The 25321-nt window shown below is 35.8% G+C and overlaps 1 protein-coding gene across 1 annotated transcript in view; it reads right to left on the reverse strand.

Moving 5' to 3' along the window:
- SLC38A6 (solute carrier family 38 member 6) overlaps positions 1–25321 on the reverse strand; it is a 67751-nt gene that overhangs the window by 29225 nt on the left and 13205 nt on the right. Inside the window, exons 4-6 of the mRNA XM_024748335.1 lie at positions 15606–15658; positions 12175–12214; positions 1156–1234 (exon numbers count right to left, since the gene is read on the reverse strand). Of these exons, the coding sequence (XP_024604103.1) occupies positions 1156–1234; positions 12175–12214; positions 15606–15658 (172 nt within the window). The remainder of the gene's footprint in view (positions 1–1155; positions 1235–12174; positions 12215–15605; positions 15659–25321) is intronic.

The raw sequence follows: 25321 nt of genomic DNA on the forward strand, positions 1-25321 counted from the left end.
GACAGACTCCAGGTCCATCCACCTCACTACAAATAACTCAATTTCGTTTCTTTTTATGGCTGAGTAATATTCCATTGTATATATGTGCCACATCTTCTTTATCCATTCATCTGTCGATGGACACTTAGGTTGCTTCCATGTCCTGACTATTGTAAATAGAGCTGCAATGAACACTGTGGTACATGTCTCTTTTTGAATTATGGTTTTCTCAGGGTATATGCCCAGTAGTGGGATTGCTGGGTCATATGGTAGTTCTATTTTAGTTTTTTAAGGAACTGTTCCATACTGTTCTCCATAGTGGCTGTAACAAGTTACATTCCCACCAACAGCACAAGAGGGTTCCCTTTTCTCCACACCCTCTCCAGCATTTACTGTTTGTAGATTTTTTGACGATGGCCATTCTGACTGGTGTGAGGTGATACCTCATTGTAGTTTTGATTTGCATTTCTCTAATGATTAGCGATGTTGAGCATCCTTTCATGTGTTTGTTGGCAATCTGTATATCTTCTTTAGAAAAATGTCTATTTAGGTCTTCTGCCCATTTTTGGATTGGGTTGTTTGTTTTTTTGATCTTGAGCTGCCCAGTATTTTTAAAATAAGAAAGGAGAAGGGCAGTGTAACATGGTTTAGTATTGTTTATAATATTGTTAAAAAACAGGAAATGAAACAAATTTTTTCTAAGAATGCTGTATAACAGGATCTTACACAAGTATGTTGTAACGTTATCACTCTGATTTATCTTTATCACTATGGTTCGCTGAAAAGTGGCAGCAGAATTATCCACTCCCCTCCAATAAGACCTTTACTGTCAGTGCTTTCTGCCTTCCCCCATCCCCCACCCAATCTTTCATATCCAGAAGTTTCTCCTTTACTCTTCTCCAAGAGCTAGCTCATACCTGTCCTGCCCTTTCATGCCCCCATGGAATGCAAGAATTACACTGGCACATCAAAGGGTTCACAGTGCAGTGCTCTGCACATAGTGGAGCATCACTAGACATCTGCAGAGTGTTTTCTTCTCTATTATTACTCTGCCTCTGCCTAATTTGTAAGTGTCTTGAGGGCAGGGGCTACATTTATTTTACTTCCCACGAGGGCTTAATATGTATTTATTGAATTAATAAATGAATGGATACAATGTGAAATATTTTTTCTTACCCACTATGGTCTCCACACAAAAATTCTGAAATAGCAGCAGGAAGCTCTGTTTTAATAATTAAAAGATAAGATGACATAGCTGCAAACAGAATAAAAAGAGTTCCTATTAGAATTCTATAATTTTTAACCATTTAAAGAAGAATCTATCCAGAAATATGGATGTCCATTTGGGCTACAACAGCATGTGGAAGATTAATTCATACTGCACTATCCTCAAAGATAGATATATACCAGGAATGGAGATAAAAATGGAGATAAATAACTTTGTAGAGAAGAATAATTGGTAAGCTCATTAGGTATCTTTTGTTTACATTTCAAGTCCAAGGCAAATGATTTAGGTAAAAGAAAGTGTCTTGATTATAGGCCACTTATAAATGAAATTTTGCTTGAAGTTTGGCCAAAACTCTTAATGTTATTCCTCTGTCCAAGGCATTAGCAGTTAGTTTAGCAACATTTGATATAGACACAGGAGATAAATAAGTACAGCTAATAATTTTGATTATTTGTTCTTTCTTACTAGAGAGAGACCTCCCCCCAGAAGTCTCACTTCCTCTCTCTCCTTTTCTCTGCCACTGTCCTCCCACACACATTTTGGACACGTTATTATAAAACAATAACAAAGTGCACAGTGAGTTACATTTTAAGTTGTCCTCTAAAACAGATGAGAAAAGATTCAATTGCAACTATTAAGCATATTAAATAGACAAAGCTTATAACTTTATTCCATTTTGTTGACAGGGCTCATCTGTATTATGCAATCAAAACCTGAAGCTAGCATTATTTCTCACATTCTGTCAGACAGGATCCAAGAACTTTTATAGCATTTTAATAATGATCTTATTTCTGGTATAGCTATAAAAAAACCCCACATCTTATTAACCTTCCATCATACACTAGGAAATGTTTAATATGGTTACAGAACTCATTTATATGTAAATACTTGAGTTTAAACTTAAATGCTTAAGTATACAGAAATCCAGATGATTTAGAGTCAGTTTAACAGAGTAATAATCTCTGTTTCCCCCAAAGATTAAGTATATATTAAAAAAGAGCCAACAAGAATATGTCCATGAAGAATAGAGTGTACTCTGTGTGCGTGTTAATTTTATTACTTATTTATATGTCAGGAAACATTTCACTTTCTCCTTGGACCTACAAAAACTAAGAACACAAATGAATGCCAAGGCTGAATGGCAAAAATCTGGGGAAAAACTGATTAAAAGGCTCAAAGAGTTTAAGAAGAAGAATGTATGTTTCTCAATAAACATATTTCAAAGTAGCTGAACTCCACAATTGTTACAGTGCTGTGTGACCACTCGATCCTGGGGGGAAAAAAAGCATATATACTAGTTTGTGTATAAATTTACATGAAGATAGGCAACGCTTACATATACAAACACATACACTCTCTTTTTTTTTTTTTTGGTAAAACAACATGTACTTATGGCAAAGTAAAATTTAGAACAGTTAAGTAAATAGTCACTTCTCTGCTATGAAAATATACATATTCACATTTTCCAGTTTATGACTATTCCTTTTTTCCCAGCAGAAGTACAGCTGTTGAAATAAAGCCTTTTCCTCAGCAGAAGTACAGTACATTTCTCCAAACTCTCTGTTAGTTATGGGACATTACAATTAATCGTATGTGAAAAGGTATTCTAAGTTGTTCATATTCTCATAAGGAAAAATGCTACCAATTTGGTACAGAACAGAAGGAAGGTTTAGATTAACCTTCACCACTAAAGGATTTGGGGGTCTTTGTTTATAATACTTTATCTATTCCAAAGAATCATACACATATGGTGTGATGATGAAAATCATGAACTGAATATTCTGAAACTGGCCTAGAGCTACTTAAATATATCTTGCAAGGAAAAAAAAAAAGTACTTGAAAACAAGGAATGCAGACTTCCTACACAATGTAATTTATTATCTGCCCATCAGTCTTTCTTGCTTGGATTAATCCAATACCACATGCTTTTCTAAAGTTTCAGACATTCATCTCTTTCAGTAATTTTCTATTATTTCTTTTAGATCTTTAGTTGTAAAAAGCTTCAATGAATATGAGATCATATTTCTTCCTAATATACAATCTGTCATTCTTCCCAGAATTTCTATTAGCCCCTGGCTAATCATTTGATCACTTTTATCCTCTGTTGTAGCCTTAACTCTTTGGTTTTCAAATGGGAGTCCTATTTCATTAGATTCCAGTCTGAAGAATCATGTATATTTCAAGAAATATGAACTCACCAAACATATGTTTCTCTCTCAGAAAAAAAGATCTCAGCATACAAGATATAAATATAATAAAACATGTAAAATACTGCTTCTTAGAGAATGCTGGTGTTTGTTTTAAGAGCTACAAAACCACAGAGCTCATGATGGGGAAAAACTCCACTGATTAAGCAAGTAAAACAAAGAAAGACACTATCCTTTTCACTGTCTAGATTATTTTTTCCTAACCACAAGAAAACTTTCATGCAAGGACTAGCACCTTAACATATTATATGTAGTACAGAGACAAACAAAAATTACTGAATATACATTAAGTTAGGAATACATCTTAGATTTACATAAAAAGAACAGTCAGCTCAATAAAATAAAGGGGAAAAGTTTTAAAGATATAAATTCAATAGGAATGCTCATATATCCATTGTTTTTAACCCAAAGGTTCACTAGCTCCAAAAGCTGCTTGCCAACACCTTTCATCTCATGTCTTCTATTAATAGCATAAGGAAGTGTTTAAGGACTTATCTTAGAGACAGGTCATAAGCAAGAACTTGTAAATGATTTTTGCTGACATCGATACATAGTATAGACTCCTAATACAAGACACACCATGTTGTCCTTTAAATTAATAGCTGTAACAGGGTCATCCACAAGAGCCATGGTTATAGCTAAGTAGTTCTGGCCTTCATACCACCAAAGCCAGAATTAGGGCTAGAAGACATACCTTGGTGACAGGTATTCAACCATTACAAATCATTTAGTTTCACCATATTAACTAAATAGGTATTCTTTTCTCCTTCATTTTAAACAGAACAAATAGAACTCATTTAATAGAAACTGCCCTGGGAGGGAAATAAAAAAGCTGTCAACTTAATCAAAACACAGAAGTTGAAAGTATTCTTTAAAAGCCATGTGGAGAAGCAACTGTTCTATTAAGAAATGACTAAAATAGGGTAAAATTTGATTAGGCAATAGCAAGTAGTAAGGTATTAATATTGGTTGATCTAATCATAAAGAGAAACACATGAGTTGGGAGCATGGAGGCTGAGGGGAGAGATGTCAAAAACACAAAAGGGAAAAGTGCCTGGAAGAGAAGAATTATAAGAACAGCGAACATTTGGGGGCTTAGTATGCCTATTCTAAGTGATTTGCAAGTTATTTCCTCATTTAAAGTTAAGTTTAAATTTATTTCCTCACCACGAACCTGTGAGGTAGATATTATTTATTTCACAGGTGAGGAAATGGAGGCACAAAGAGGTAACTTGCCCAAGCTAGTGATGGTGGAAGCAGCCCATCTGGCTTGAGAAATCTGCACTATTAACTTACGTTATGAGAAAGTGCAGAGAAGCAAAGTGGCGAAGAAATCCACCACAGGAAAAAGAAATAAGAAAAGTCTATCGAAAGGACCACTCCCCAGCATTATTCTTTTTTCTTTTCATCACCATTTAAACAACAAATTGCTACCGAATGCTCAGTTTAGCAGTTGGGTTCAAAGAAAATAAAGAATTTCTACAACACAGAACATTAGTTAGAAGCGTTAAAGACACTTATAATGTTCATTTCACTTTGAGATGTATTTTCATTTCAGTTTGTAGCTGGTTTGGTAAAGTGTTTAGTCAAGATTCCTCAGACAGGCTAAGGAGTTGCATGATAGGACTACTGCATTTACCACTACGATTCTATTGCATCTACAGCTATTACTGTAGTTCGGAAGAGAAAGTGTCCTGTTCTCACATATTTGAGATATTAACACTATACTGAAATTGAAAAAAACTAATACAAAAACCAATTCTTCTTCCCACAAACCCTGTACTCTCATAGGCTACTTTTCCCAGGACTCCCTTAAAAAAAAAAAAAAAAAAAGACAAAGCTTCAGTTGGAGTGTGGACCTAAGAAACCATTAATTTACAAAAATAATTATCCTTTTTGTTAAACACTTAAAAACACGTATGAAGATAAGATTATGTAGATCTATTTTTAAAACAGAATTAGGTTTTCAGCACTTGGAAGAAGTTCAGCAACTTCTTGAAGGATTAGTCAGCCAGCTCTAAACAGATGTACTATGGGAGGAAATAATAAGTTTGCCTTTCCTTCTAAGAGAGATTCAGTTTTACTTCAAACATGTTTTTAGTCATGGACAGCAACTGGTTTATTCTATTTAATGTGTCTTATTAACCTGGTGTTCCTACTAAATGTCCAAATGCCACTGAAATTATATCTCCATTCAAAATAATACACAACACAATCTCTCTCATTTTTAAAAAAGACTTTAAAAAACTCTGAAAACAAGGTCATTTCCCTAATTTGTGCACAAATGGAAATCAAAAATATATGGAGGAACTTTCCCCCCCATAACCCTTGGAAAATATATATCTTTGTTTTACTATTTATCAAGATCTTAAACTTGAATAAAAACTGACCAGAATATTTGCTATTCTGAGAACCCTATAATTAAACTTCAATTAACAATTGTTACTAAGAAATACAATATTTTCAAAACCTCTTTAAAGTGACATGTAACCAGTAAATTTTGTCAAAGGAAGGACTTGTAAGAAATACTCCCCTTCCAAATTTCCTTTATTTCTCCTATTCTAAGACAGTGCTTTCTAGAATTTCTGGACAATACTATTCAGGCCTCAAAAAAGCCGCAGTTTGACTACAGATGAGATGACCAGCAGATGGCGTTGTAACAGCACTCCCAATCCCTGTATCCCAGGAGATGGTACAAACCAGTAATTCTAAAAGACTTCAGTTACCTTACCCCCCCCAAAAAATATATATACACACACACACACACACACACACACATATATATTTACGTAAGAAAGTAAAGCCAAAGGGTTTCTAACTTAATATTAAATCACGATTTTGAAAAATACTGAGAATTTGAAATTTTTATAGCTCTCAACTGAGAATGATCTTATTTATACATTTCTGCTTATGAGATTTAGAAACTGTGCTACTTGACCACATAAAAGGGCTGCTGAGTTTCTCTTAAAACTTAGATACCCAAACTGAGGCGTTAATCCAGGCTGCTGGAGTAGGTCTGTGGGATCTCTGCCAGGCTGGAAAATCTGGGTCATTCTAGCAATTTCAGGAGGTTTCAGTAAGTCTACTAATGTTTAGGGTTCCCCTTTCAAAATATGTAACAGTGACTCAATCTTTATTCTCCTTTAAAGAATTAAGGAAAGAATATGCTATCCATAGTGGTCCTTCATATTTTAAAAGAGCAAAATAAGAATTTAACGTACTCCCAGGAGCCACTCACCTTGCGTTTTGAGTTGGGCAAGATATGAAACCAGAAATGACATCAATTAACTTCACTTTTATCACGTACTCATCAGAGTTAACAGGACTTTCAACATGACTAAAGATGATTTGAGGTTTATTGCTTGATTTCTAGGGATATTTTAGCCAACTGAGTGGTCTATCTCAGGAGTTCAAACGTTTGTGAAACTACTTACCTTGGTTTTTAGGAAAAGAATCTCATAATGCAACACAATTAGAGGAACTATGTGGAAACTACCTGTACTTATTTGCTATTACAGTTCTTAATCCTTTAACTTGTAGTCCACTAAATTCAAACTCTCAGCCAGAGTTCTCTTCCCTCTAACAGCATTAAATATTAAAACTCCCAGATGCTTCTTTTCTGACTTTATGTCCGAGCAACAATGACTCTCAGCAAATGCCCCTCCAGTGCCTGAGGCATCAGGCAGCTGGGGGCTCTCTGGCTCTGGCTCTGGACTATTTTGGGCCCCTAATTCATCAGTGTTGGGAGGCAATCAGGAATTGCTTCTAAGTAGTATTTTACTACGTGGCTCTCCATTTTCTAAAGGTAATGGTTTCCATAACCCTAGAAAAAAAGAGTGCTAAATTTAGTGAGTCACATTTTTTTCTATTATAAAGTTTAGAGATTTTTCAAAGACAGTAGATCTTTCCAATCTATTTGTCAGACCACACTAGTGCCCTGTGACTAATACTTGGTGTGTGATTGTACCGGGGAAAAAAGGTTTTCTGTGAAGTTCTGACAGTCGATTTTTCCCTAAAGAAACCATATGCTCACTTATGCATTTTGTGTGGTCTTCTCTTGCCAGTTGATCTTCCTTTTTTTTTTTTTTTTTTTTTTCTCTATCAATGATCTTCCTTTTTTAAAGGAATACCAAACCAGGTCACTGGCTTTTCCTTCTCTCCCTCCTTCTCTTATTCCTTACTTTCTTCCTATAATAAATAAGATTTATTAAATACCTACTAAGTGCTACGTACTTAAGAGCATAAATGAATGAGCAAAATTACTTAGATATATGGAATACAAAGATGTAGGGAATAAACTGAGTATTACTAAAAGATCCATGTAACAAATATTGATCAAGGACAATTCATGATCATCTTGCTTCTAAAGGCCCCTGTTTCATTTTTCTCATAGATTCATCAGGGGCATAGAATCCCAAGAAAACTGAGAAATGTTTAAATATTACAAAGAATAAGAGTCAGGAAGCATTAATCTAAGACATGATTATCCAACCCGAAAGCAGAAGATTTTAAAATACTTTATCTATTTTACATAAATAAGATCTAACTCTCCTCAATATTTTCAACCTTTTAATTTTTATATAATTCTAAACTATAAACCACTCTATGGACTTTCAAGTTTCTTTCTATCATTTATATAGTATATAAAATTGTCTCCTTGAAGCAAAATCTTAGGCTTTTAAACAGAATTTTTTTTAATTGTCCCATTCATTCAACAAATACTATTTATTGAGTTCCTCTACCAGAAACTAGGTCAAGTTATGAAAACACATAGTTCCTGTCCCCAATGAGTTTTAAAAATCCTCAATATTTACTCTTTTCATAGCTTTTCAAGCATTTACTGTATCAGAGCAGAAAGAACAAAGCCTTTAGAAGTAGACAAAGTGAGATTTGAGTCCTGGCTGTATTAAAGGGTAAAGGTAAGCAAGTCATTTATCCCTACTGAGCACTGATTTCGACCTCTGTAAAACGAGGATAATATCATCTACTCTGAAGAGCTGTTGTAAGTATAATTAAAGTGTCTAGGAGGAGGCTTGACCTAAAGACAATCTATTATATTATTTTTCATTTCTAAACAACCACTGAAAAACTCCAAGCATTTATACTAATAGTGAATATACTATCTTTCAAAAATGCTATCTGAACTATATTATATATGCATATAGGCATGTAAGAAGTGCAAAAATTTAATCTGATGCTATACGCTTCATACCATCTTATAAATATCCAGTGTATTTCCAATTAACAAAGAGAAAAGTCAAAATCCATTTTGAAAGAATAACATTAAATAAATCATATGCACAACATATTAAAGATCCTCCCAAATAAGTATGCTGTTTCTTCTCAAGCATACATGGCTTAGCGCTGTTAAGGGCTTCCACGGACCTAGCTTAGATTAATCAAGAAATTACTTCATAAGCCTGGAGTTCCTAGATTTTAACCTCAGAGGCTCAGCAGCTGCCCTAAAGGGTAGTTCTAAGAACTGAGACTCCCCTTTCTGAAAAAGAACAGCATCCATGAAAGCTTTTAGAGCAATAGTTTCTGACTTGTTAAAGATACCTAAGAAAAGACCAAATCATCTTTTGAACCAAGCATAACCCTCCCACAAAACTTTCCTGTAATAAAAATATTTTAATGCTATGAAGGAATTAACATGCCTATCAAAGTGCTAAATTAGAAGGTGACTTTTGTGTTAAGGAGGGACCTTAAGCTTCGTGCTTTTCCCATCCTACCCCCAGCAATTTAACAAAGAGGAAACTGAAGCTGAGAGGAATTTTCCCAACACACATGGCTACCTAATGGCAGAAACTGGAGCAGAAAGAATTCAACGTATCTGACTTCCAACCCAGTGTTCTGCTCACAAGAGCAAGCTTCCAATTCTATTATAATGAAAGAATGATTATATGCACATCTTGCTAAGACAAAAGAAAAAAAAGTTCTGAAAATGTTTCAGTTATTATTTAGTGGGCTCTCAATAGATAAACTTTTAACCAATGTCAAGAAAATCATGAGGACATTATTCTAAAAACTGAATAAGCATTACCAGCTTTTCTGAATTTGAGGGACATTAAAAATTTCTGTGATTGCTTCTAAGTCACTTTTTAAGAAAAGTTTCTGAAACAAAGCAAGCAAGCAAATCAACAAACAGGTGGAAGAACTGATGATTTATCTGCCACCAAATTCAGAATTCTTTCTAGAACATTCTGACAACTGACCAACCAGCTCTGTTTGAATGTTTTCAGGGATACAGAGCTTTATCAAAGGAGTGTAGGCCGTCTCCATTATCACACAGCTTAGCATTCCAAATGAAACCAGACCAGCTTCACTGTAGAGTTCTACCCGTTAGAACCAGTTCTGCCCTCCAGAACAATACTAAATTAGTCTAGTATCTTTCTATATTTCATGTTCAGCTTTTCAAATATTTAAAGCTAGTGATCAGTCTAGAAGCCCCCTTTTCTTCTTGATAAATATAGCTAGAATATTAAAAAGTACTTGGAAATAGCACATATAAATCATATTCAGCTCCATTAAGCTTAAAAAAAAGGTTTATCCAGTTCCAAGTATTGTGCTAGGTTCTGGGACTACAAAGAGAAATAAGACATAATCCTTGCCTTGGAGGAGCTGACAATATAGTGAGGAAGTAAAAGCATATACAGAGATAACTTCAACCTAATAACAGCAAGTGCTAAAATAGAGTCATGTCCAATAACAGTTGCACACCAGATTAGGGAACAAGGAAGAGATCAGGGTGAAGGATACAGAGAATAAAACAGCAGGCATTTTGCCAGTCACAAATTTGGATCCGAAGTCCTGGGTTGAAAACTCTACATAAAATAAACAATAGTTAACCCTAATCCAAACAAAATGTGCTTGATGGTTCTTACTAATCATATAGAGAGGAAAAGAAGGGATTGAAAATACCAAAACATACTTTCACATTAGCGACATTACAAGTGCACATTTAAGCAATACATATTTGCTAAAATAAAGTATTCCAAAGTAGATCTTAAACTCAATGATATTATATAGATTCATTAGGTAAGAGACTGGTTACTAACTGCTAATGTGAAGAGTAAAGTGTGTGTTAACAAGGAAATTATTTGGTACGACATCCAAGAAAGTATTCTTCTCCTTCAATAATATATTTTTTTGCCCTGAAAATTCAAAGAATTAAAACATGAATGTTCAGGATTTCCAAAACAATGGCAAATACAATTTATTGTTGGAATGTTAATTTTTTCCTTGACCAAGAAACTCATTAAAGATGAGTTTAAGTTTCACTTAAAGTGAAATAGCTCATATCTCGAGTATCAGTTAAACTTTATTAAAGCTGTCATCTTTAAATTATTTTGAACTATCACAGATAAGAAATAAGATTAAAATTTCCTCTGACCATACCTTCTTGAATAAGATCCAAAGTGCATATCAACCTTCTCTGTATTTAACCTTAAAGTAAAAGTATTTATTTAGCACTCCAGTCAATGGTAAAAGAAAATTAAGATATTGTTCAGCATTTGTAACTTCTTTACAACATATACAAACATGATTCCCATAGTATTTTGGATTTAAATGTTTAATACATTTAGTCAATAACTATCAAATTAAAAGTAATTTTTGTTTCTACATAGTTCTTGATATCAGGATCATTTTTTTTTAATTTAATTTTTTTGTTACGCAGGCCTCTCACTGTTGTGGCCTCTCCAGTTGCAGAGCACAGGCTCCGGACGCGCAGGCTCAGCGGCCATGGCTCACGGGCCCAGCCGCTCCGCGGTATGTGGGATCTTCCCAGACCGGGGCACGAACCCATGTCCCCTGCATCGGCAGGTGGACTCTCAACCACTGTGCCACCAGGGAAGCCCCTCAGGATCATTTTTTAATGGGAACAAGATGCAAGATAAATGTGAGAATACTTTTCATTTGTCTCAAGTTTGTTTATTCTTTTTTTATAAATTTATTTATTTTATTTATTTATTTTTGGCTGTGTTGGGTCTTCGTTGCTGTGCACGGGCTTTCTCTAGTTGTGGCGAGCGGGGGCTACTCTTTGCTGTAGGATGCAGGCTTCTCATTGCGGTGGCTTCTCTTGTTGCGGAGCACAGGCTCTAGGCGCTTGGGCTTCAGTAGTTGTGGCTCGCGGGCTCTAGGCGCTCGGGCTCAGTAGTTGTGGCGCATGGGCTTAGTTGCTCCGCGGCATGTGGGATCTTCCCAGACCAGGGCTTGAACCCGTGTTCTCTGCATTGGCAGGCGGATTCTTAACCACTGCGCCACCAGGGAAGCCCAAGTTTGTTTATTTTTTAAACCATGTGGTCATTTTCAATTTCTTGGTTACTAAAGAAGATTGCCTTTCCACACCTGACACAGCCATGGAACACCACTCCCTCTAAAGCAGTACATGCCACTGGGGGTGATCAGGACAAAAGTAGAGGAGAAATACTTCAGAATCACCTGGAGAGTTTTTCCAAGCGGTACCTCACCACTATTAGAACTACAGAAAGCCCATGCTTTAGAGGTGTGGGGCAGACCTAATAACAAGATTGAAATCAAGGGTTTAGCTGCAACTGAATTTAGAAACTATTGTCCTACAAGTGCTAAAAAGGATTTAAAAAAAAAAAAAGAGTAATGAGGACAACACACAGGGCTTCTGAGACACCTATGTCTACAGAGGTTCAAGTTCCCAGCTAGACCTGTAGTAAGGCAAGAAGCCAAAGGAGGAAATCATTTCCATCACATTTATGCAAAAGCAGTGCATTTTCAATTGCTTACCTCCAATATTCTGAATTATTATGGTGCCTGCTACCACCACCTAAAAAACAACAAATGTATTCAGAAGATGAAAGGGGAAATAATACAAAAGGATCAGTATTTTATTAAAATCCAATAACTATGACTTAAAAACAGATGCAGAAATTGAGTGACGAGAAACTGAAAAGAATACACTTTGCCAGCCATTTGTAATATATAAAACTAACAATCATCACATAAAAAGCCTTTCTTTAATAGTTCCATGGTTACTATAAAGAACACTTTTGTAAGTTTTCTTGGCAGTCATTTTTAAATAGTTAAAAGTGTTAAAAAGCTAGTAATCAATGGTTATCAAAGTACCAAAAAACTGAAATTGAATCTATCTGCTCTCATTCTCCCTTTTTTACTGGTTTTATCACTTTGCTTTGTTAGGTAGACTGAGACAGTCTCAGGTGTGTTGTGTCAATGCCGTACTGCATAGAAGGGAATAATATAGTCTGCGGAGTGTATCAGCTTGGCATACACCAAGCCTTGAACATCCCTGTCGCAGGGATTCATAAAGTCTAGAGGAGAAAACTCTATAGAGCCCACATATTCTCACATCTGAAAATTGAAGCAAAATGTTTTAAACTCAATAATATGAAGTAGACTGAGTGCAAGACAACAGGAGGTGGTAAAGAGTGTAATATATTGGAGAAGTCCTCCCGTTTCAAAATGGGGCAGCTGCTGCACAGCTCGGGCCAGTGGCTGACATGTGAGAATGTGAATCCAGTGTAGCTCAATCTTCTGCTTCTTCAAGAAAAGTCAGAAATTGAATTCTTTTAAAATGTCATAACTCTTTGTTGGCAATCAGCTAAAAATAAAAAAGATTTGAGCCAAACAAAATATGCCTGAGGACTATGTTCAGCCTGCAGGCTTACTAACTTGTGATCTTTGATGACATTCCTGGGAAACTCAGGATAACACTTTATCCATTCTTGGTCATCAGATGTACTCAGGAGAAATGATTAAACATTCTGCTTCCACTTGGGCCTTTCAGTCACTTATATCTTGGTGGATCTGTACCTCCAATGTATGTTTCGAGAAGACTAGCTATCTAAGATCATTACTACATGGACTGGGAAGAGATGACCCTTCCTCCCCTAGAAATTCCATCAGTGACACAGCATTTGCCTATCCTGGGAATAAACTAAGTTACTGAGACCTAGAAGCCTTGGGGTCTGGAAAGCAGGGATAATAATAGAAACACTTGGCAAGGTGTCTTTGAATGTGGTAACTCCACTCTAACATTTTCCAGAAAAATCTCTACATATCAACCCATTTAAAAATTAGTTCCAAAGTGTCACTCACAGTTATTTGTGAAAAGACTTTTTTGAAATTTTTGTATACTATTTTTCATATGCAATTGATACCTATTGTCAATCACACATGAAATTTGGATTTTTCTAAGAATATACTGCAAAAAGCAATAATATCAGCTTAGTGATGACTGTCTTCCCATTTTTTGTCTGAATTTAAGCATTTTTGATCTAGAAAGTCAGTATATCTTTCTATCAATCTATCGATCTATCAATATTTCCAGTGCCTAGCACAGTGCATGGCACATGGTATTTGCTCAATAAATATTTGTTTGACAAGTACATAAATCCATTTATAAACAATTAAAATTTTTCCTTAAAAAGTTCAAAGCATTTCAAAAATATTTAATTTTCAGAACAATGTTACCCTATCATATGTCATATCCATATTCATATAATATCTGGAAAGAAGGAAATAGGAAAGTTTCAACCCAACTGTGGAAGTTGAGAGAAAATATTAAACAAACAAACAACTCCTCATTTAGAGTATTCTCTGTCTGTGTATCTGCCTACTAAGAACTGTGTGCATATATTAAAATGATAATGCAACTATTGTAGAGTTTTAGGAAAAGGGGACTCTCAATAATCCATGTTCTTCTTGTAGAGTCTGCTGCTATCCAAGGAATGCAGGAAACACCAATGTGAAATAACAGTGATGATGCTTAGGCATGTTTACAGATTATATTAAATTAATTGGAGAGTTTTCTTATATAAATAACATTTTCTTCTTCTTTGATTAAACTGGATACAGTTAACTGATCATGATTATACCAAACATCCTGATCTTCGAGAAAGAGAAATTGTTTAGATGATTAACAAAAACCTTTACCCTCAAAAGTAACATAGTTTCCATTTAGTTCAAGTTTCAGGCTATTAAAATAAGCTCCAGGGCTTCCCTGGTGGCGCAGTGGTTGAGAGTTCGCCTGCTGATGCAGGGGACACGGATTCGTGCCCCGGTCTGGGAAGATCCCACGTGCCAGGCCCATGAGCCATGGCTGCTGAGCCTGTGCGTCCGGAGCCTGTGCTCCGCAACGGGAGAGGCCACAGCAGTGAGAGGCCCGTGTACTGCAAAAAAAAAAAAAAAAAAAGATAAGCTCCAAACCATGAGGTTACATAGCATGATTTAAATATTCTCCTTTGTGCTTTAAAACCAAAGTTAATTTGAATGTAAATACACATTCCCCCCCACCATTACACAGCTATATCTTTTTCCTCCCAGACTCACTTCTAAGAAGTTAGTTCGGCAATCTACAAATACAGCATTGTTTTATATTAAAAACAAAACAAATAAAAAATACAAACAACAGGTTTACAAAGAAAAAGTCCTGTTTGGAGCCAACACGTAAATGGGTTTTAGAAGTATGATAGCTCTTCAGAAATAAAAAATTATTAAAGCACTAACAATAATATTTAACTACTGATTACCTGAGGAAGAAGACAGTATTTCCTCTACCCATTAAATTAGTTTAGTATGCCTATCACAGATGAATGCCCAATAAATACTGTTGTTATTTCTCTTATTCTAAGGAGGAAAAGTAGTAGATTTTGAGTCTGGAGTCCTATGTAATACTGGCCTAAGTAACTGTAGACAAATAGGCCCCTTCCCTTCTCTGGGCCTTAATTTCCTAACCTATAAATAAAGGGACATCTAGATCATCTTTTAGCACTGTTCAGCTCTTAAATGATATGATCTTCTAAGTATCAGTTTTTTTAAACATGCTATAAGTTTAATTCTATGCTTCTGTCTTGTCCTGTCTTCACGAGAATTTACTCAGATAATATAATCAAAATTAATAAGAAAAACTTAAAGCAGGCCATCGTTACTGATTTAAAATTATACAAGTCATTGTTCTCCATTAGGGTAAAAAACACTAAAAAAATTTAAGTGTTGGATTAAATTTATCAACGCATTTTTAGGAAGGGCACAGAGATTTCTTCTCTCTCTTCCTGCTCCCATCATTCTCTTTCTTCACTTTAGTTTCCTTTTATTCCCTTAATTTCTTTCTCTTATATATACTTGTCTTTTCTAACTGGAAATGGAAGGAAAAATTCCCTTCAGGATTTTGGACACAGCAAGGAGAAAAAAATAATTACCTTTCCAGGTAATCCAAATGCAAAGAGTCCAAGATCTTCATAAGATGTCACAGCTGTTAAGAGAAATTATAACTGTTATTTTTACACAAAACTATTTGTGTGCCAAGTCTTACACAGAAGAAAGCTATTCCACTACTACCTGATAGCTATTGGATTGTCACATTAAATTTAAAGCAGAAGTAATGACTTTGGGGGAAACCTGAAAACTTATGATCCATGAAGACAGCGTCCTCTTAGAATAAGTAGAGCTTAGCAATTACCAAGGTTGTCTAACAACTACCCAGGCTGCATAAATTCAAATAGAATAATTACTCAAGAACAACCCACTTCTCACTAAACAGTACTTGCAGACTACACTGTCCAAATGTAAGTTTTCATTGGCAACAGTTTCTGAAAACTGCTGTGTAAATAAAACTTGATAAAGTACAAAAGTTGTATCATACTTTCAGAGACATTCACTTTTCCTGGCTACCTAGAATGTGATAATGTATTCATGATAGAAACAATACCCTCATCCTGCAATAAGGGTATATATTTTCTTTTTCATCATAAAGAGTATGAAATTACATTTTCATTCCACATGTTCAAGAAGTGTGATCACAGAAAAGATGAAAATTAAATGGCTCATAAAAGAACCAAATGTGTCCTTAGATGATAAAGCTTCATGTTATAACTAGTGATGTCTCAGGTAAAAATAAGAGAAGTAAAAACATTTATATAATCCTAAATTTGAAAAGTCCTTAAACTTACAGTGCTTACACTGAGAAACAAAAAAAGCAGGTTAGCAGATACTAAGGCTTGCTAATAGCAACACACATTTCCTATTGAGTAAAGATATGTCTCATCATTTCTTAAAGAAAGTTTTTAATATGTACTCTTAAGATATAAATAGGTTTCTTTACCACTACATTAACAAAAAACTCCCTTATACTTTCATAAACAAAGTCTACCACGTATGAAAAAATAAGCATTTTGAAAACCACACATGGTCTGTACATGTTATAACTATTACAAAGTCAGAAAGAAAACAGTGAAATGCTAAAAAAATAAGTTTTACTTAAACAAAAATTTTTAACATTTTAAAGTTTTTTAAACTTTAATTTATTATCAGAGTAGATAGAAGAATTTCAAAAGTTTTTGGATGACACAGCTATTTTTTATTTTACTTTTTTATTTTATTTTTTTGGCCGCATCGTGTGGCACGCGGGATCTTAGCTCTGCGACCAGGGATCAAACCTGTGCCCCTTGCAGTGGGCGCGTGGAGTCTTAACCACTGGACCACCAGGGAAGTCCCAACACGGCTATTTTTTAAAATGTATTTACATACTGCTCAACAGTGAGCAAGGACAATTTAATTTTGAATTTGGAACATATAATTTGATTATAAGTAGGAACCTTTATGCTTTAACAATGAAAGACTTCAATAATAATCTTAGAGAGGTAGACTGTAGATATATTTTAGAACATAAAATTAAAAAGCAGAGTTAAAAAACTAAGAACTGGATTTTTTCCCCTCCTATGTGAAATGCTGAAATTCTTTTTTTCAAATGCACATGTTCTAAAGTGAATGTCAACACAAAAATTAATAACTATTTCAACCAATAAATCTTTACTAGTTTGTTTTCATATTCCTAAATATAGTTAAGAGGTAATGTTATACAGGGGCACAGTTTCTTATATTTAACTTCCAAAGCCTTGGTATATATATTAAACCAGAAAATTCTCTAAATGTTAGCTTCTATCTAATTTGACATTAAGAAGGTAATTTTGTTACATATTAAGTGTTTGTGAACCAAGTCTCCAGAAGGTCTCTGATCTGTCACTATGAGGCACGAGATTAAAGGAACAACATTGTTCATTTTCAGCATCCCTCTTTCATATTACAGTTGAAAGTGTTAGTTCTTTAAAAAAAACTTTCCTTCCAAGGACTTAAAGCAAGGAGGCTTTTCAGTGTTACATATGGAAATACATAACTTGCTTTTAAAATGATCTATTTTGGGGACTTCCCTGGTGGTCCAGCGGGTAAGACTCCACGCTCCCAATGCAGGGGGCCTGGTTTCGATCCCTGGTCAGGGAACTAGATCCCACATGCATGCCGCAACTAAGATCCCACATGCTGCAACTAAAAGATCCCACATGCCGCAACGAAGATCCCCTGTGCTGCAACTAAAACCCAGCACAGCCAAAATAAATAAATAAATTTTTAAAAACTTAAAAAAAAATTAAATGATCTAGTTTGCATTAGATTCTTAGGGAGCAAGTTATCAAGATAATACTCTTTAAAAAGTTTGACTAGGATTTGTTTTATTTTTAAATAGCAGAAAACAAGTATAGATCGTATACTAGTAAACATAAAAAGCAAATAACTTTCCGATAAGCAAAAATAATATTGAAATATTCCAAAAAGAATTGGTATTTCAATTATCTAAATTTAAATAAATTAAACATTTATTCTTAATTTTTAAATTAGAATATGACATTTATTACTCCAGAAAATATAATCAAACTAACAGCTTAATGAAGATAGTTGTAATTGCAACTTCTGACAATAGTGGCATACATTTTAGCAAGCTCATATTTGTTCTCTATTATTTTCTGGTGTTATAAAAATATCTTTAAGTACAGCAAAGTCCCAAATTCAGAGTGAACAAAGTTTAGACTTTTAAATGGAGACTTACTACTATGTTCAAATCCTAACTCTACCTTTAAGTCAGCAGGTCTGGCTAGTCATTCAGTTCTGTCACTGTCATCTTACTTCTTTTATGTTGCAAAAATTAGAAGTACTTTTCCAGGTCTGAGACATCATTAGTACGAACAATGGCTTCTGGCTTAACTTCGAGGCTTTGCTTAGATAAAATACGTACACAGTCAGTCAAATGCTTTATCTCCACATATTTACTTTTTAATGGTTTTCTGGATCATCTTGACATACAAACCAAAACAACACTAGTGAAATACTTTGAAAATTCTGTTCTACCATTTGGACAATTAAGACGCTGGTAACAGTGCAAACTGGAACTGACTTTGGAATGTAATTTGACCAACGAACCTTGAAAATATTTATAATATTTGACCCCCGGGAGCTTGCATCTTAGGAAATAAGACTAACATCAGAGAAATCATTATATGCAAAGATACTCATTGTGTATTATTTAGATTGAAAAAAAGACTACCTAAATGCTCAATAATGGTAAAGTGGTTAAGTAAATTATGGTAGGTATATCTAGTAGAATAATATGTAGCCATTAAAAACTATGTTTATAATAACATGAAAAATGTCAATATTAAGTGAAAAACATAGGATTTGATTGAATATGATCTATAAAGCAAAACACTTTCCTATGATCAATGTTTTAATATCTTATTTATAATGTAAAAGATGTTTTGAGAGATATCAAAATGAGACGTGGGGATGACCAGTCACATTAATAGCAAATTCTTACAGAAGAGGAATAACATTAATTATGAAAATTATGGATTTAATTCGGCCTTTTACAGGAATTCATACAAGCAGTACTTGGCACAATCCTTAAATAAATAACTGAAAGCAGTCATTAGCAATCTATTTTAGGAAATTATTTTTTGATATTGAAGAAATCAATGCTATGGTTTTGAGGGGATGGAAAGGCTGTAAATCTTAATCAAGTAAATTGGGGAAAAATTTCTTCTTTAATGTACCATCAAGGCACACTTTAGTGCTATTTTGGCTAGACCAAGAGTTTGGCCTCCACAGGAATCGTTTGGAAAGCTGCTTCCCATGAAGTAGTGGAATATTTCCAGCTAGTTACTCCAGTGTTCCGTCTGCTTTGCATTTTTTCCTCAATGAAATAGGACAATTAATAAACTCTGGTTACAGTACAAAGCCCAAGTTTCAGCAGCAGCAATATTATCTTTGGAACTGGATTGAGGGACATGAGTTACTCAAATACAGTTCAACTCTCAGAAAGCAGGCCATTTGGAATGCACCCTTATTTTGAAATTCTTTTCTTTCTCATGTTTTCCTTCATTTTCCTCTTGTCTTTCTTCTCCGTAAGAGTGTCATGCAAGCCATTCATTTATGGAACGTCTGCTATGCAATTGTATCACCACTTCTGGTCCTTCTTAATATGTATGTAAATGTCAGTTTACCAACTAAATGTGGCATGATTTTAGAGCACCCGATGTAGCAAAAGAAAATAGAATGCTAGAGTAGAAGGAACATTCTCCTTTCAATTTCACAGAGGTGAGATACTGCAGGCAGAAAAAAAGTTCTAGGATCCCAACATGTTTCTTGGCTCTGCAGTGAACAAGATTTACAGTCATTCATATCCTATAAATGCTATTCACTGGTTTTCAACTTTAGACTCAACTTATACATAAAAAATGAATGACTTACATATGATTACAAAACAAAGTAAATATTGTCAACTTTGACAATATAAGGGTACAGCAGAAGGACTACGGAAAATAGAAAGAGAACAGGGGAAAGCAAGGATAGGAGCACTAATACATACAACATAGCAGAGTCAAGACACACCATCTAAAGTCCATGAAACAAAAATAAAACTTTAAATATATTGTTTATACTGAGCCTGCGCTCTAGAGCCCATGAGCCACAACTACTGAGGCCCGCGTGCCTAGAGCCCGTGTTCCACAACAAGAGAAGCCACAGCAATGAGAAGTCCATGCACCACAACGAAGTGTAGCCCCCACTTGCCGCAACTAGAGAAAACCCACACGCAGCAACGAAGACCCAACACAGCCAAAAATAAATAAATAGATAGATAAAATTTAATAAATAAATAAATGTATTGTTTACAGTTACAAATAATCAGTGAAAGAATTATTGAATACAAACTAATGAAAATTAGAAGGGGAAGGATTAGTGCACCTGAGCTAAATCTTCACCTTTCATAATGAGGTGTCAACAGATAAAATTTAAATCAATAAATAACGGTAGAAGAATATTTAGACTTAGGAAGGTAACTCCCCAAAAGAATTCAAAACGAAAACTCTCAATGTCGCTAACCCTGTGAAATGGAAATGGAACTAGATGTGGGGAAGAATGAGCGGGGAAGTGCTTCAAGTCCTCCTGCGCCAGGGCACACACACATACGCATGTACATACACGTGTGTGTGACTGTTATTACCTTGATAAAATTAAAAGGGGAGATTAATTTAAAAATATGTTTAACCCTGCAGAGACTCACACCCATCCTTCCCTGCAGCCCAATAACAAAAAGTTCAGTTCTGCTACAGGAAACATTATGCCATCAAGGCAAACGATACGAAGGGATAATCACTACAAGAGCAGGGTACGCACACAATCTAGCCTAGGGTTTCTCATCCTGCCACTACTGACATTTTTGGCCTGGATAACTGTTTGCAGTGGGGGGCTGTCCCCGCATGCATTGTAGGATGTTTAGCAGCATCCCTGGCCTCTACTCACTAGATGCTAGTAGCACCTCACCCTGCCCTACAATTCTCAGCCATGACAACTAGAAATGTCTTTAGACACTGCCAAATGCCCCTGGAGGAGAAGAATCAAGGCAAGATGAGAACTACTTACTAGCAGAAAGGATGAGACAAGAACACCACTCAATGAAGATGGAGTCACATAAACAGCCCACTTAATTGTGAGAATATTGAACTATGCTCACTAATCACAAGAAGAAGATACAAAATTACAAATAGTTTGGACAGCTATCACTCCAAACAATAAACAAATTGAGATGGGAAATAGGAATAGGAAATAGGAATCTACTGTCTTTCAATCAGTTTCAATCTCGTTCGCTCTCACAGTGACCGCATCTCAGTGCTGAAGGGGATTCCTTGTGACCTTAGCAATCCATTTCCTTCACACAGAGCCCAGACCAAAGCTGGGGAAAAATAAAAGGCTCTCAACTTTATTGAGAAATGGTGTATTGGTGTCCAACATGTCATGTAAATGTTGTACACTCTATTTTATAGACCATACAAGAAATTTTCAAAGGTACTTTTGACTATATGTAATTTTTGCCTTGTGTGTTAATTTTGGAACTTTTAAAATAGTCCCTCTGTAGCTCTAAGCCATTCATCACCCACATATCCAGCTTTTATTAAGTATCCTCTGTATGTCAAGCACAGTTTGGTAGATGCTGAGAAAACAATGGTTAATGCTTTCAATATACACTAAATTTTCCAGGAATACAATTACCATGTAAATGGATGGTTGGTTTTGTTTGGAAATTTGCCAAAAACTGTTCACCATTTAGGAAAATCACATCACTAACAGCATTTATTTTGTTTTTGTTTCTCCTTTACTTTGCTACATGGCATTACATTATGTATAAATACTGTATTAGTTTCCTATGGCTGCTGTAACAAAGTATGACAAATTTGGTGACTTAAAACAACAGAAATTCAGGGACCTCCCTGCTGGCACAGTGGTTAAGAATCTGCCTGCTAATGCAGGGCACACGGGTTTGAGCCCTGGTCCAGGAAGATCCCACATGCCGTGGAGCAACTAAGCCCACGCGCCACAAATACTGAGCCTGCGCTCTAGAGCCCGCGAGCCACAACTACTGAGCCATCGTGCTACAATTACTGAAGCCCACATGCCTAGAGCCCATGCTCTGCAACAGGAGAAGCCACCGCAATGAGAAGCCCGCGCACTGCAACGAAGAGTAGCCCCCACTTGCTGCAACTAGAGAAATCCCTTGCGCAGCAACGAAGACCCAACGCAGCCAAAAATAAATAAATAAGTAAATTTATTAAAAAAAACAAAAAACAGAAGTTTAGTTTCTCACAGTTCTGGAGGTCAGAAGGCCAAAATCAGTCTCACTGAGTCAGTATCAAGGTATTAGCAAGGCCACAATCCCTCTAGAGGTGCTAGAGAAAATCTGTTCCTTGCCTCTTCCAGCTTCCGTTGACAGCTGGCATGACTTGATTTGTGGCCAAATCACTCCTATCTCTGCCTTTGTGGTCATATTACCTTCTCCTCTTCTGTCTGTGCTCTCCCTCTGTGATACATGTGACTGCACTGAGTCCACCAGAATAATCTCCCTTGCAAAGTCCTTTTTTGCCATAAATGATAACATTCACAGGGATTAGAATTTGGATATGTTTTAGGGGGCCATTATTTAGCCCACCACAGGTGGGTTATAATACCTATAGGAATTTCATTTTAGATAGTAAAATAAGCATTTAGATTTTTTTTTTTTTTAATAAGAGGAGGGTGCTGTGATGGATAGTATTTCAAATCACTGCTCTGAAGGGTTTCAGTAAAAAAAAAAAAAACATTGGGGAGAACAAGCGGCCATTTTACTCCTTATTTATTTCCTCATCATTGCTAACAATTAAAATCCTCATAAAAGAATTGTCACCTTACTTTAGGAAGAGGAAGATAGGGGACTATGTTTTCTCTCTCAGTGAGTTCTAGGAAGGACCAGAATTCTCTTTGGAAGCAACAATTGGTGAATCCCAGTATCCACCTTGACCCTTTTTGAAGCACTTCAGTGGCTTCTCACTGCCTCAGCAAAAACTCCAAGTTCCTTAGGATCTGACACTTGTCTATCTCCTCAGTTTCACTTTCTTCTTTGTACCTTATGCATAAATAATAGTAAACTATTTTTGGTACCTGAGTAAAATGTTCAGTATGTACCTTTGTATATGCTGGAATATATTCTCTCTTGCCTTGTCTGCTACTCAAATTGCTTTTTAGCTCATTCCTCCAGGAATATTTACTGAACCTCACACTCCCCACCTCCACCCAGACAAGGCAAAACATTCCCTCCTCTGAGCTATCACTATAACTTGCACATATTTAAATTACCACACTGGACTTCCCTGGTGGCACAGTGGTTGGGAGTCCGCCTGCAAACGCAGGGGACACGGGTTTGAGCCCTGGTCCGGGAGGATCCCACATGCCGCAGAGCAACTGAACCTGTGTACCACGGCTGCTGATCCTGCGCTCTAGAGCCCATGAGCCACAACTACTGAAGCCTGTGTGCCACACTACTGAAGCCTGCGCGCCTGGGACCTGTGCTCCGCAGCAGGAGAGGCCACGGCAGTGAGAGGCCTGCACACTGTAGCGAAGAGTGGCCCCCGCTCGCCACAACTGGAGAGAGCCCACGCGCAGCAGGTTAGACCCAACGTAGGCAAAAATTTTTAAAAAAAGAAAAAAAAAAGACTTAAATTACCACAATACATTATGAATTATTTACTTATGTGTTTGTCTCCCCTTCTACATTATGAGCTTTTTTAAGGGAAGGAAGTATTATTTACCTCTGTAATCCTAATAGATAATGAGTATAGAATGAATGAATGAACCTCTATCCTGGGCTTCAGTTCTAAGACCTGTCCATCTAGTTTTACTTCAAAGTCCACATATCCAAAACTGAACTCATTTTTATTTTGAACTAACATCTGTTGTGTTCTTATGTCCATTAATGACACTATCATTAATCCAGTGGCCTACACCAGAACTCCGGGAGATATCCTCAAACATCTCCTTCTCCACATTCAGTCTAACTTCCTTACGTTCCTTAACCTGTCTTTTTCTTTTATTCTCCTGTTAATACCTTGTTTCAATCTCCCACTATTGGATTCTTAGACTTTTTTAATAGCCAGGCTTGACTACTAACCTACCCAGGTACTGTTAGTGCAAATTAGAGCTAGACAGACAAATGAGAAAGGCACTCCCTTCAAGAAGAAGAGAAAGAAAAGAGTTTCCATCCTGAACACAAGCATGAACACATCCTGAAGGCAAGCATGGCCTGGAGAGCTGACTGTGCCTTTGTGAAAAGAATTACTCTAATCTGGAGGTGGCTCTTAGATCTGCTACTTGGTTGTTGTCCTGGGAATTCCCTCTACTTCTCCCCTGTGCTAGATTCCCTATTTTTTTGGTACTCTTTAACTTTGGTAAATGGCATCCTGAACTGCTCATTAAGTAAGAGTGCACAGGAGATAATTTTTTGAGTCCTTACATGTATGAAAATGTCATTATTCTTCCTGCACACTTAAATGATAGCTTGGCTGGGTATAGAATTCTATACTGAAATCATTTCCCCCCAAAATTCTGAAGGTATTGCTTTATGGTCTTATTTGAAGTACTTCCTGGGAAGTCTTTTGCCATTATAGTTTTTGATTCTTTGTATAAGAATTTTGGTTTGTTTCTCCTCTCTGAAGCTTTTAGTATAGCTTCTTTATAACTGTATTTCTGATTTTTCACAATTATGCACTTTTTTAAAAATTAATTTTTATTGGAGTATAGCTGCTTTACAATGTTGTGCTGGTTTCTACTGTACAGCAAAATGAATCAGCTATACGTATATCCCCTCTTTTTTGGATTTCCTTCCCATTTAAGTCACCACAGTACATTAAGTAGAGTTCCCTGTGCTATACAGTATGTTCTCATTAGTTGTCTACTTTATACATAGTATCAATAGTGTATCTGTGTCAATCCCAATCTTCCAATTCCTCCCACCCGCCCCCTTGGTATCCATACATTTGTTATCTACGTTTGTGCCTCTGTTTCTGCTTTGCAAATAAGATCATCTATACCATTTTTCAAGGATGCACTTGATACGACTTCCTTTACAATCATTATATTGCTTACCAGGAAAAATTCTTTCAATCTGGAAACTAATTTCTTTCAGTTACAAAAACTTTGCTTGTATTTTTTTGTTGATAATTTTCTACCATCTAATTTTTTCTGTTCTCTTTTTGTGGAATTCTTATTATTTGTATGTTGAACC

The sequence above is a fragment of the Neophocaena asiaeorientalis genome, unplaced genomic scaffold (assembly GCF_003031525.2).
Source record: "Neophocaena asiaeorientalis asiaeorientalis breed wild unplaced genomic scaffold, Neophocaena_asiaeorientalis_V1.1 scaffold698, whole genome shotgun sequence".
NCBI lineage: Eukaryota > Metazoa > Chordata > Mammalia > Artiodactyla > Phocoenidae > Neophocaena > Neophocaena asiaeorientalis.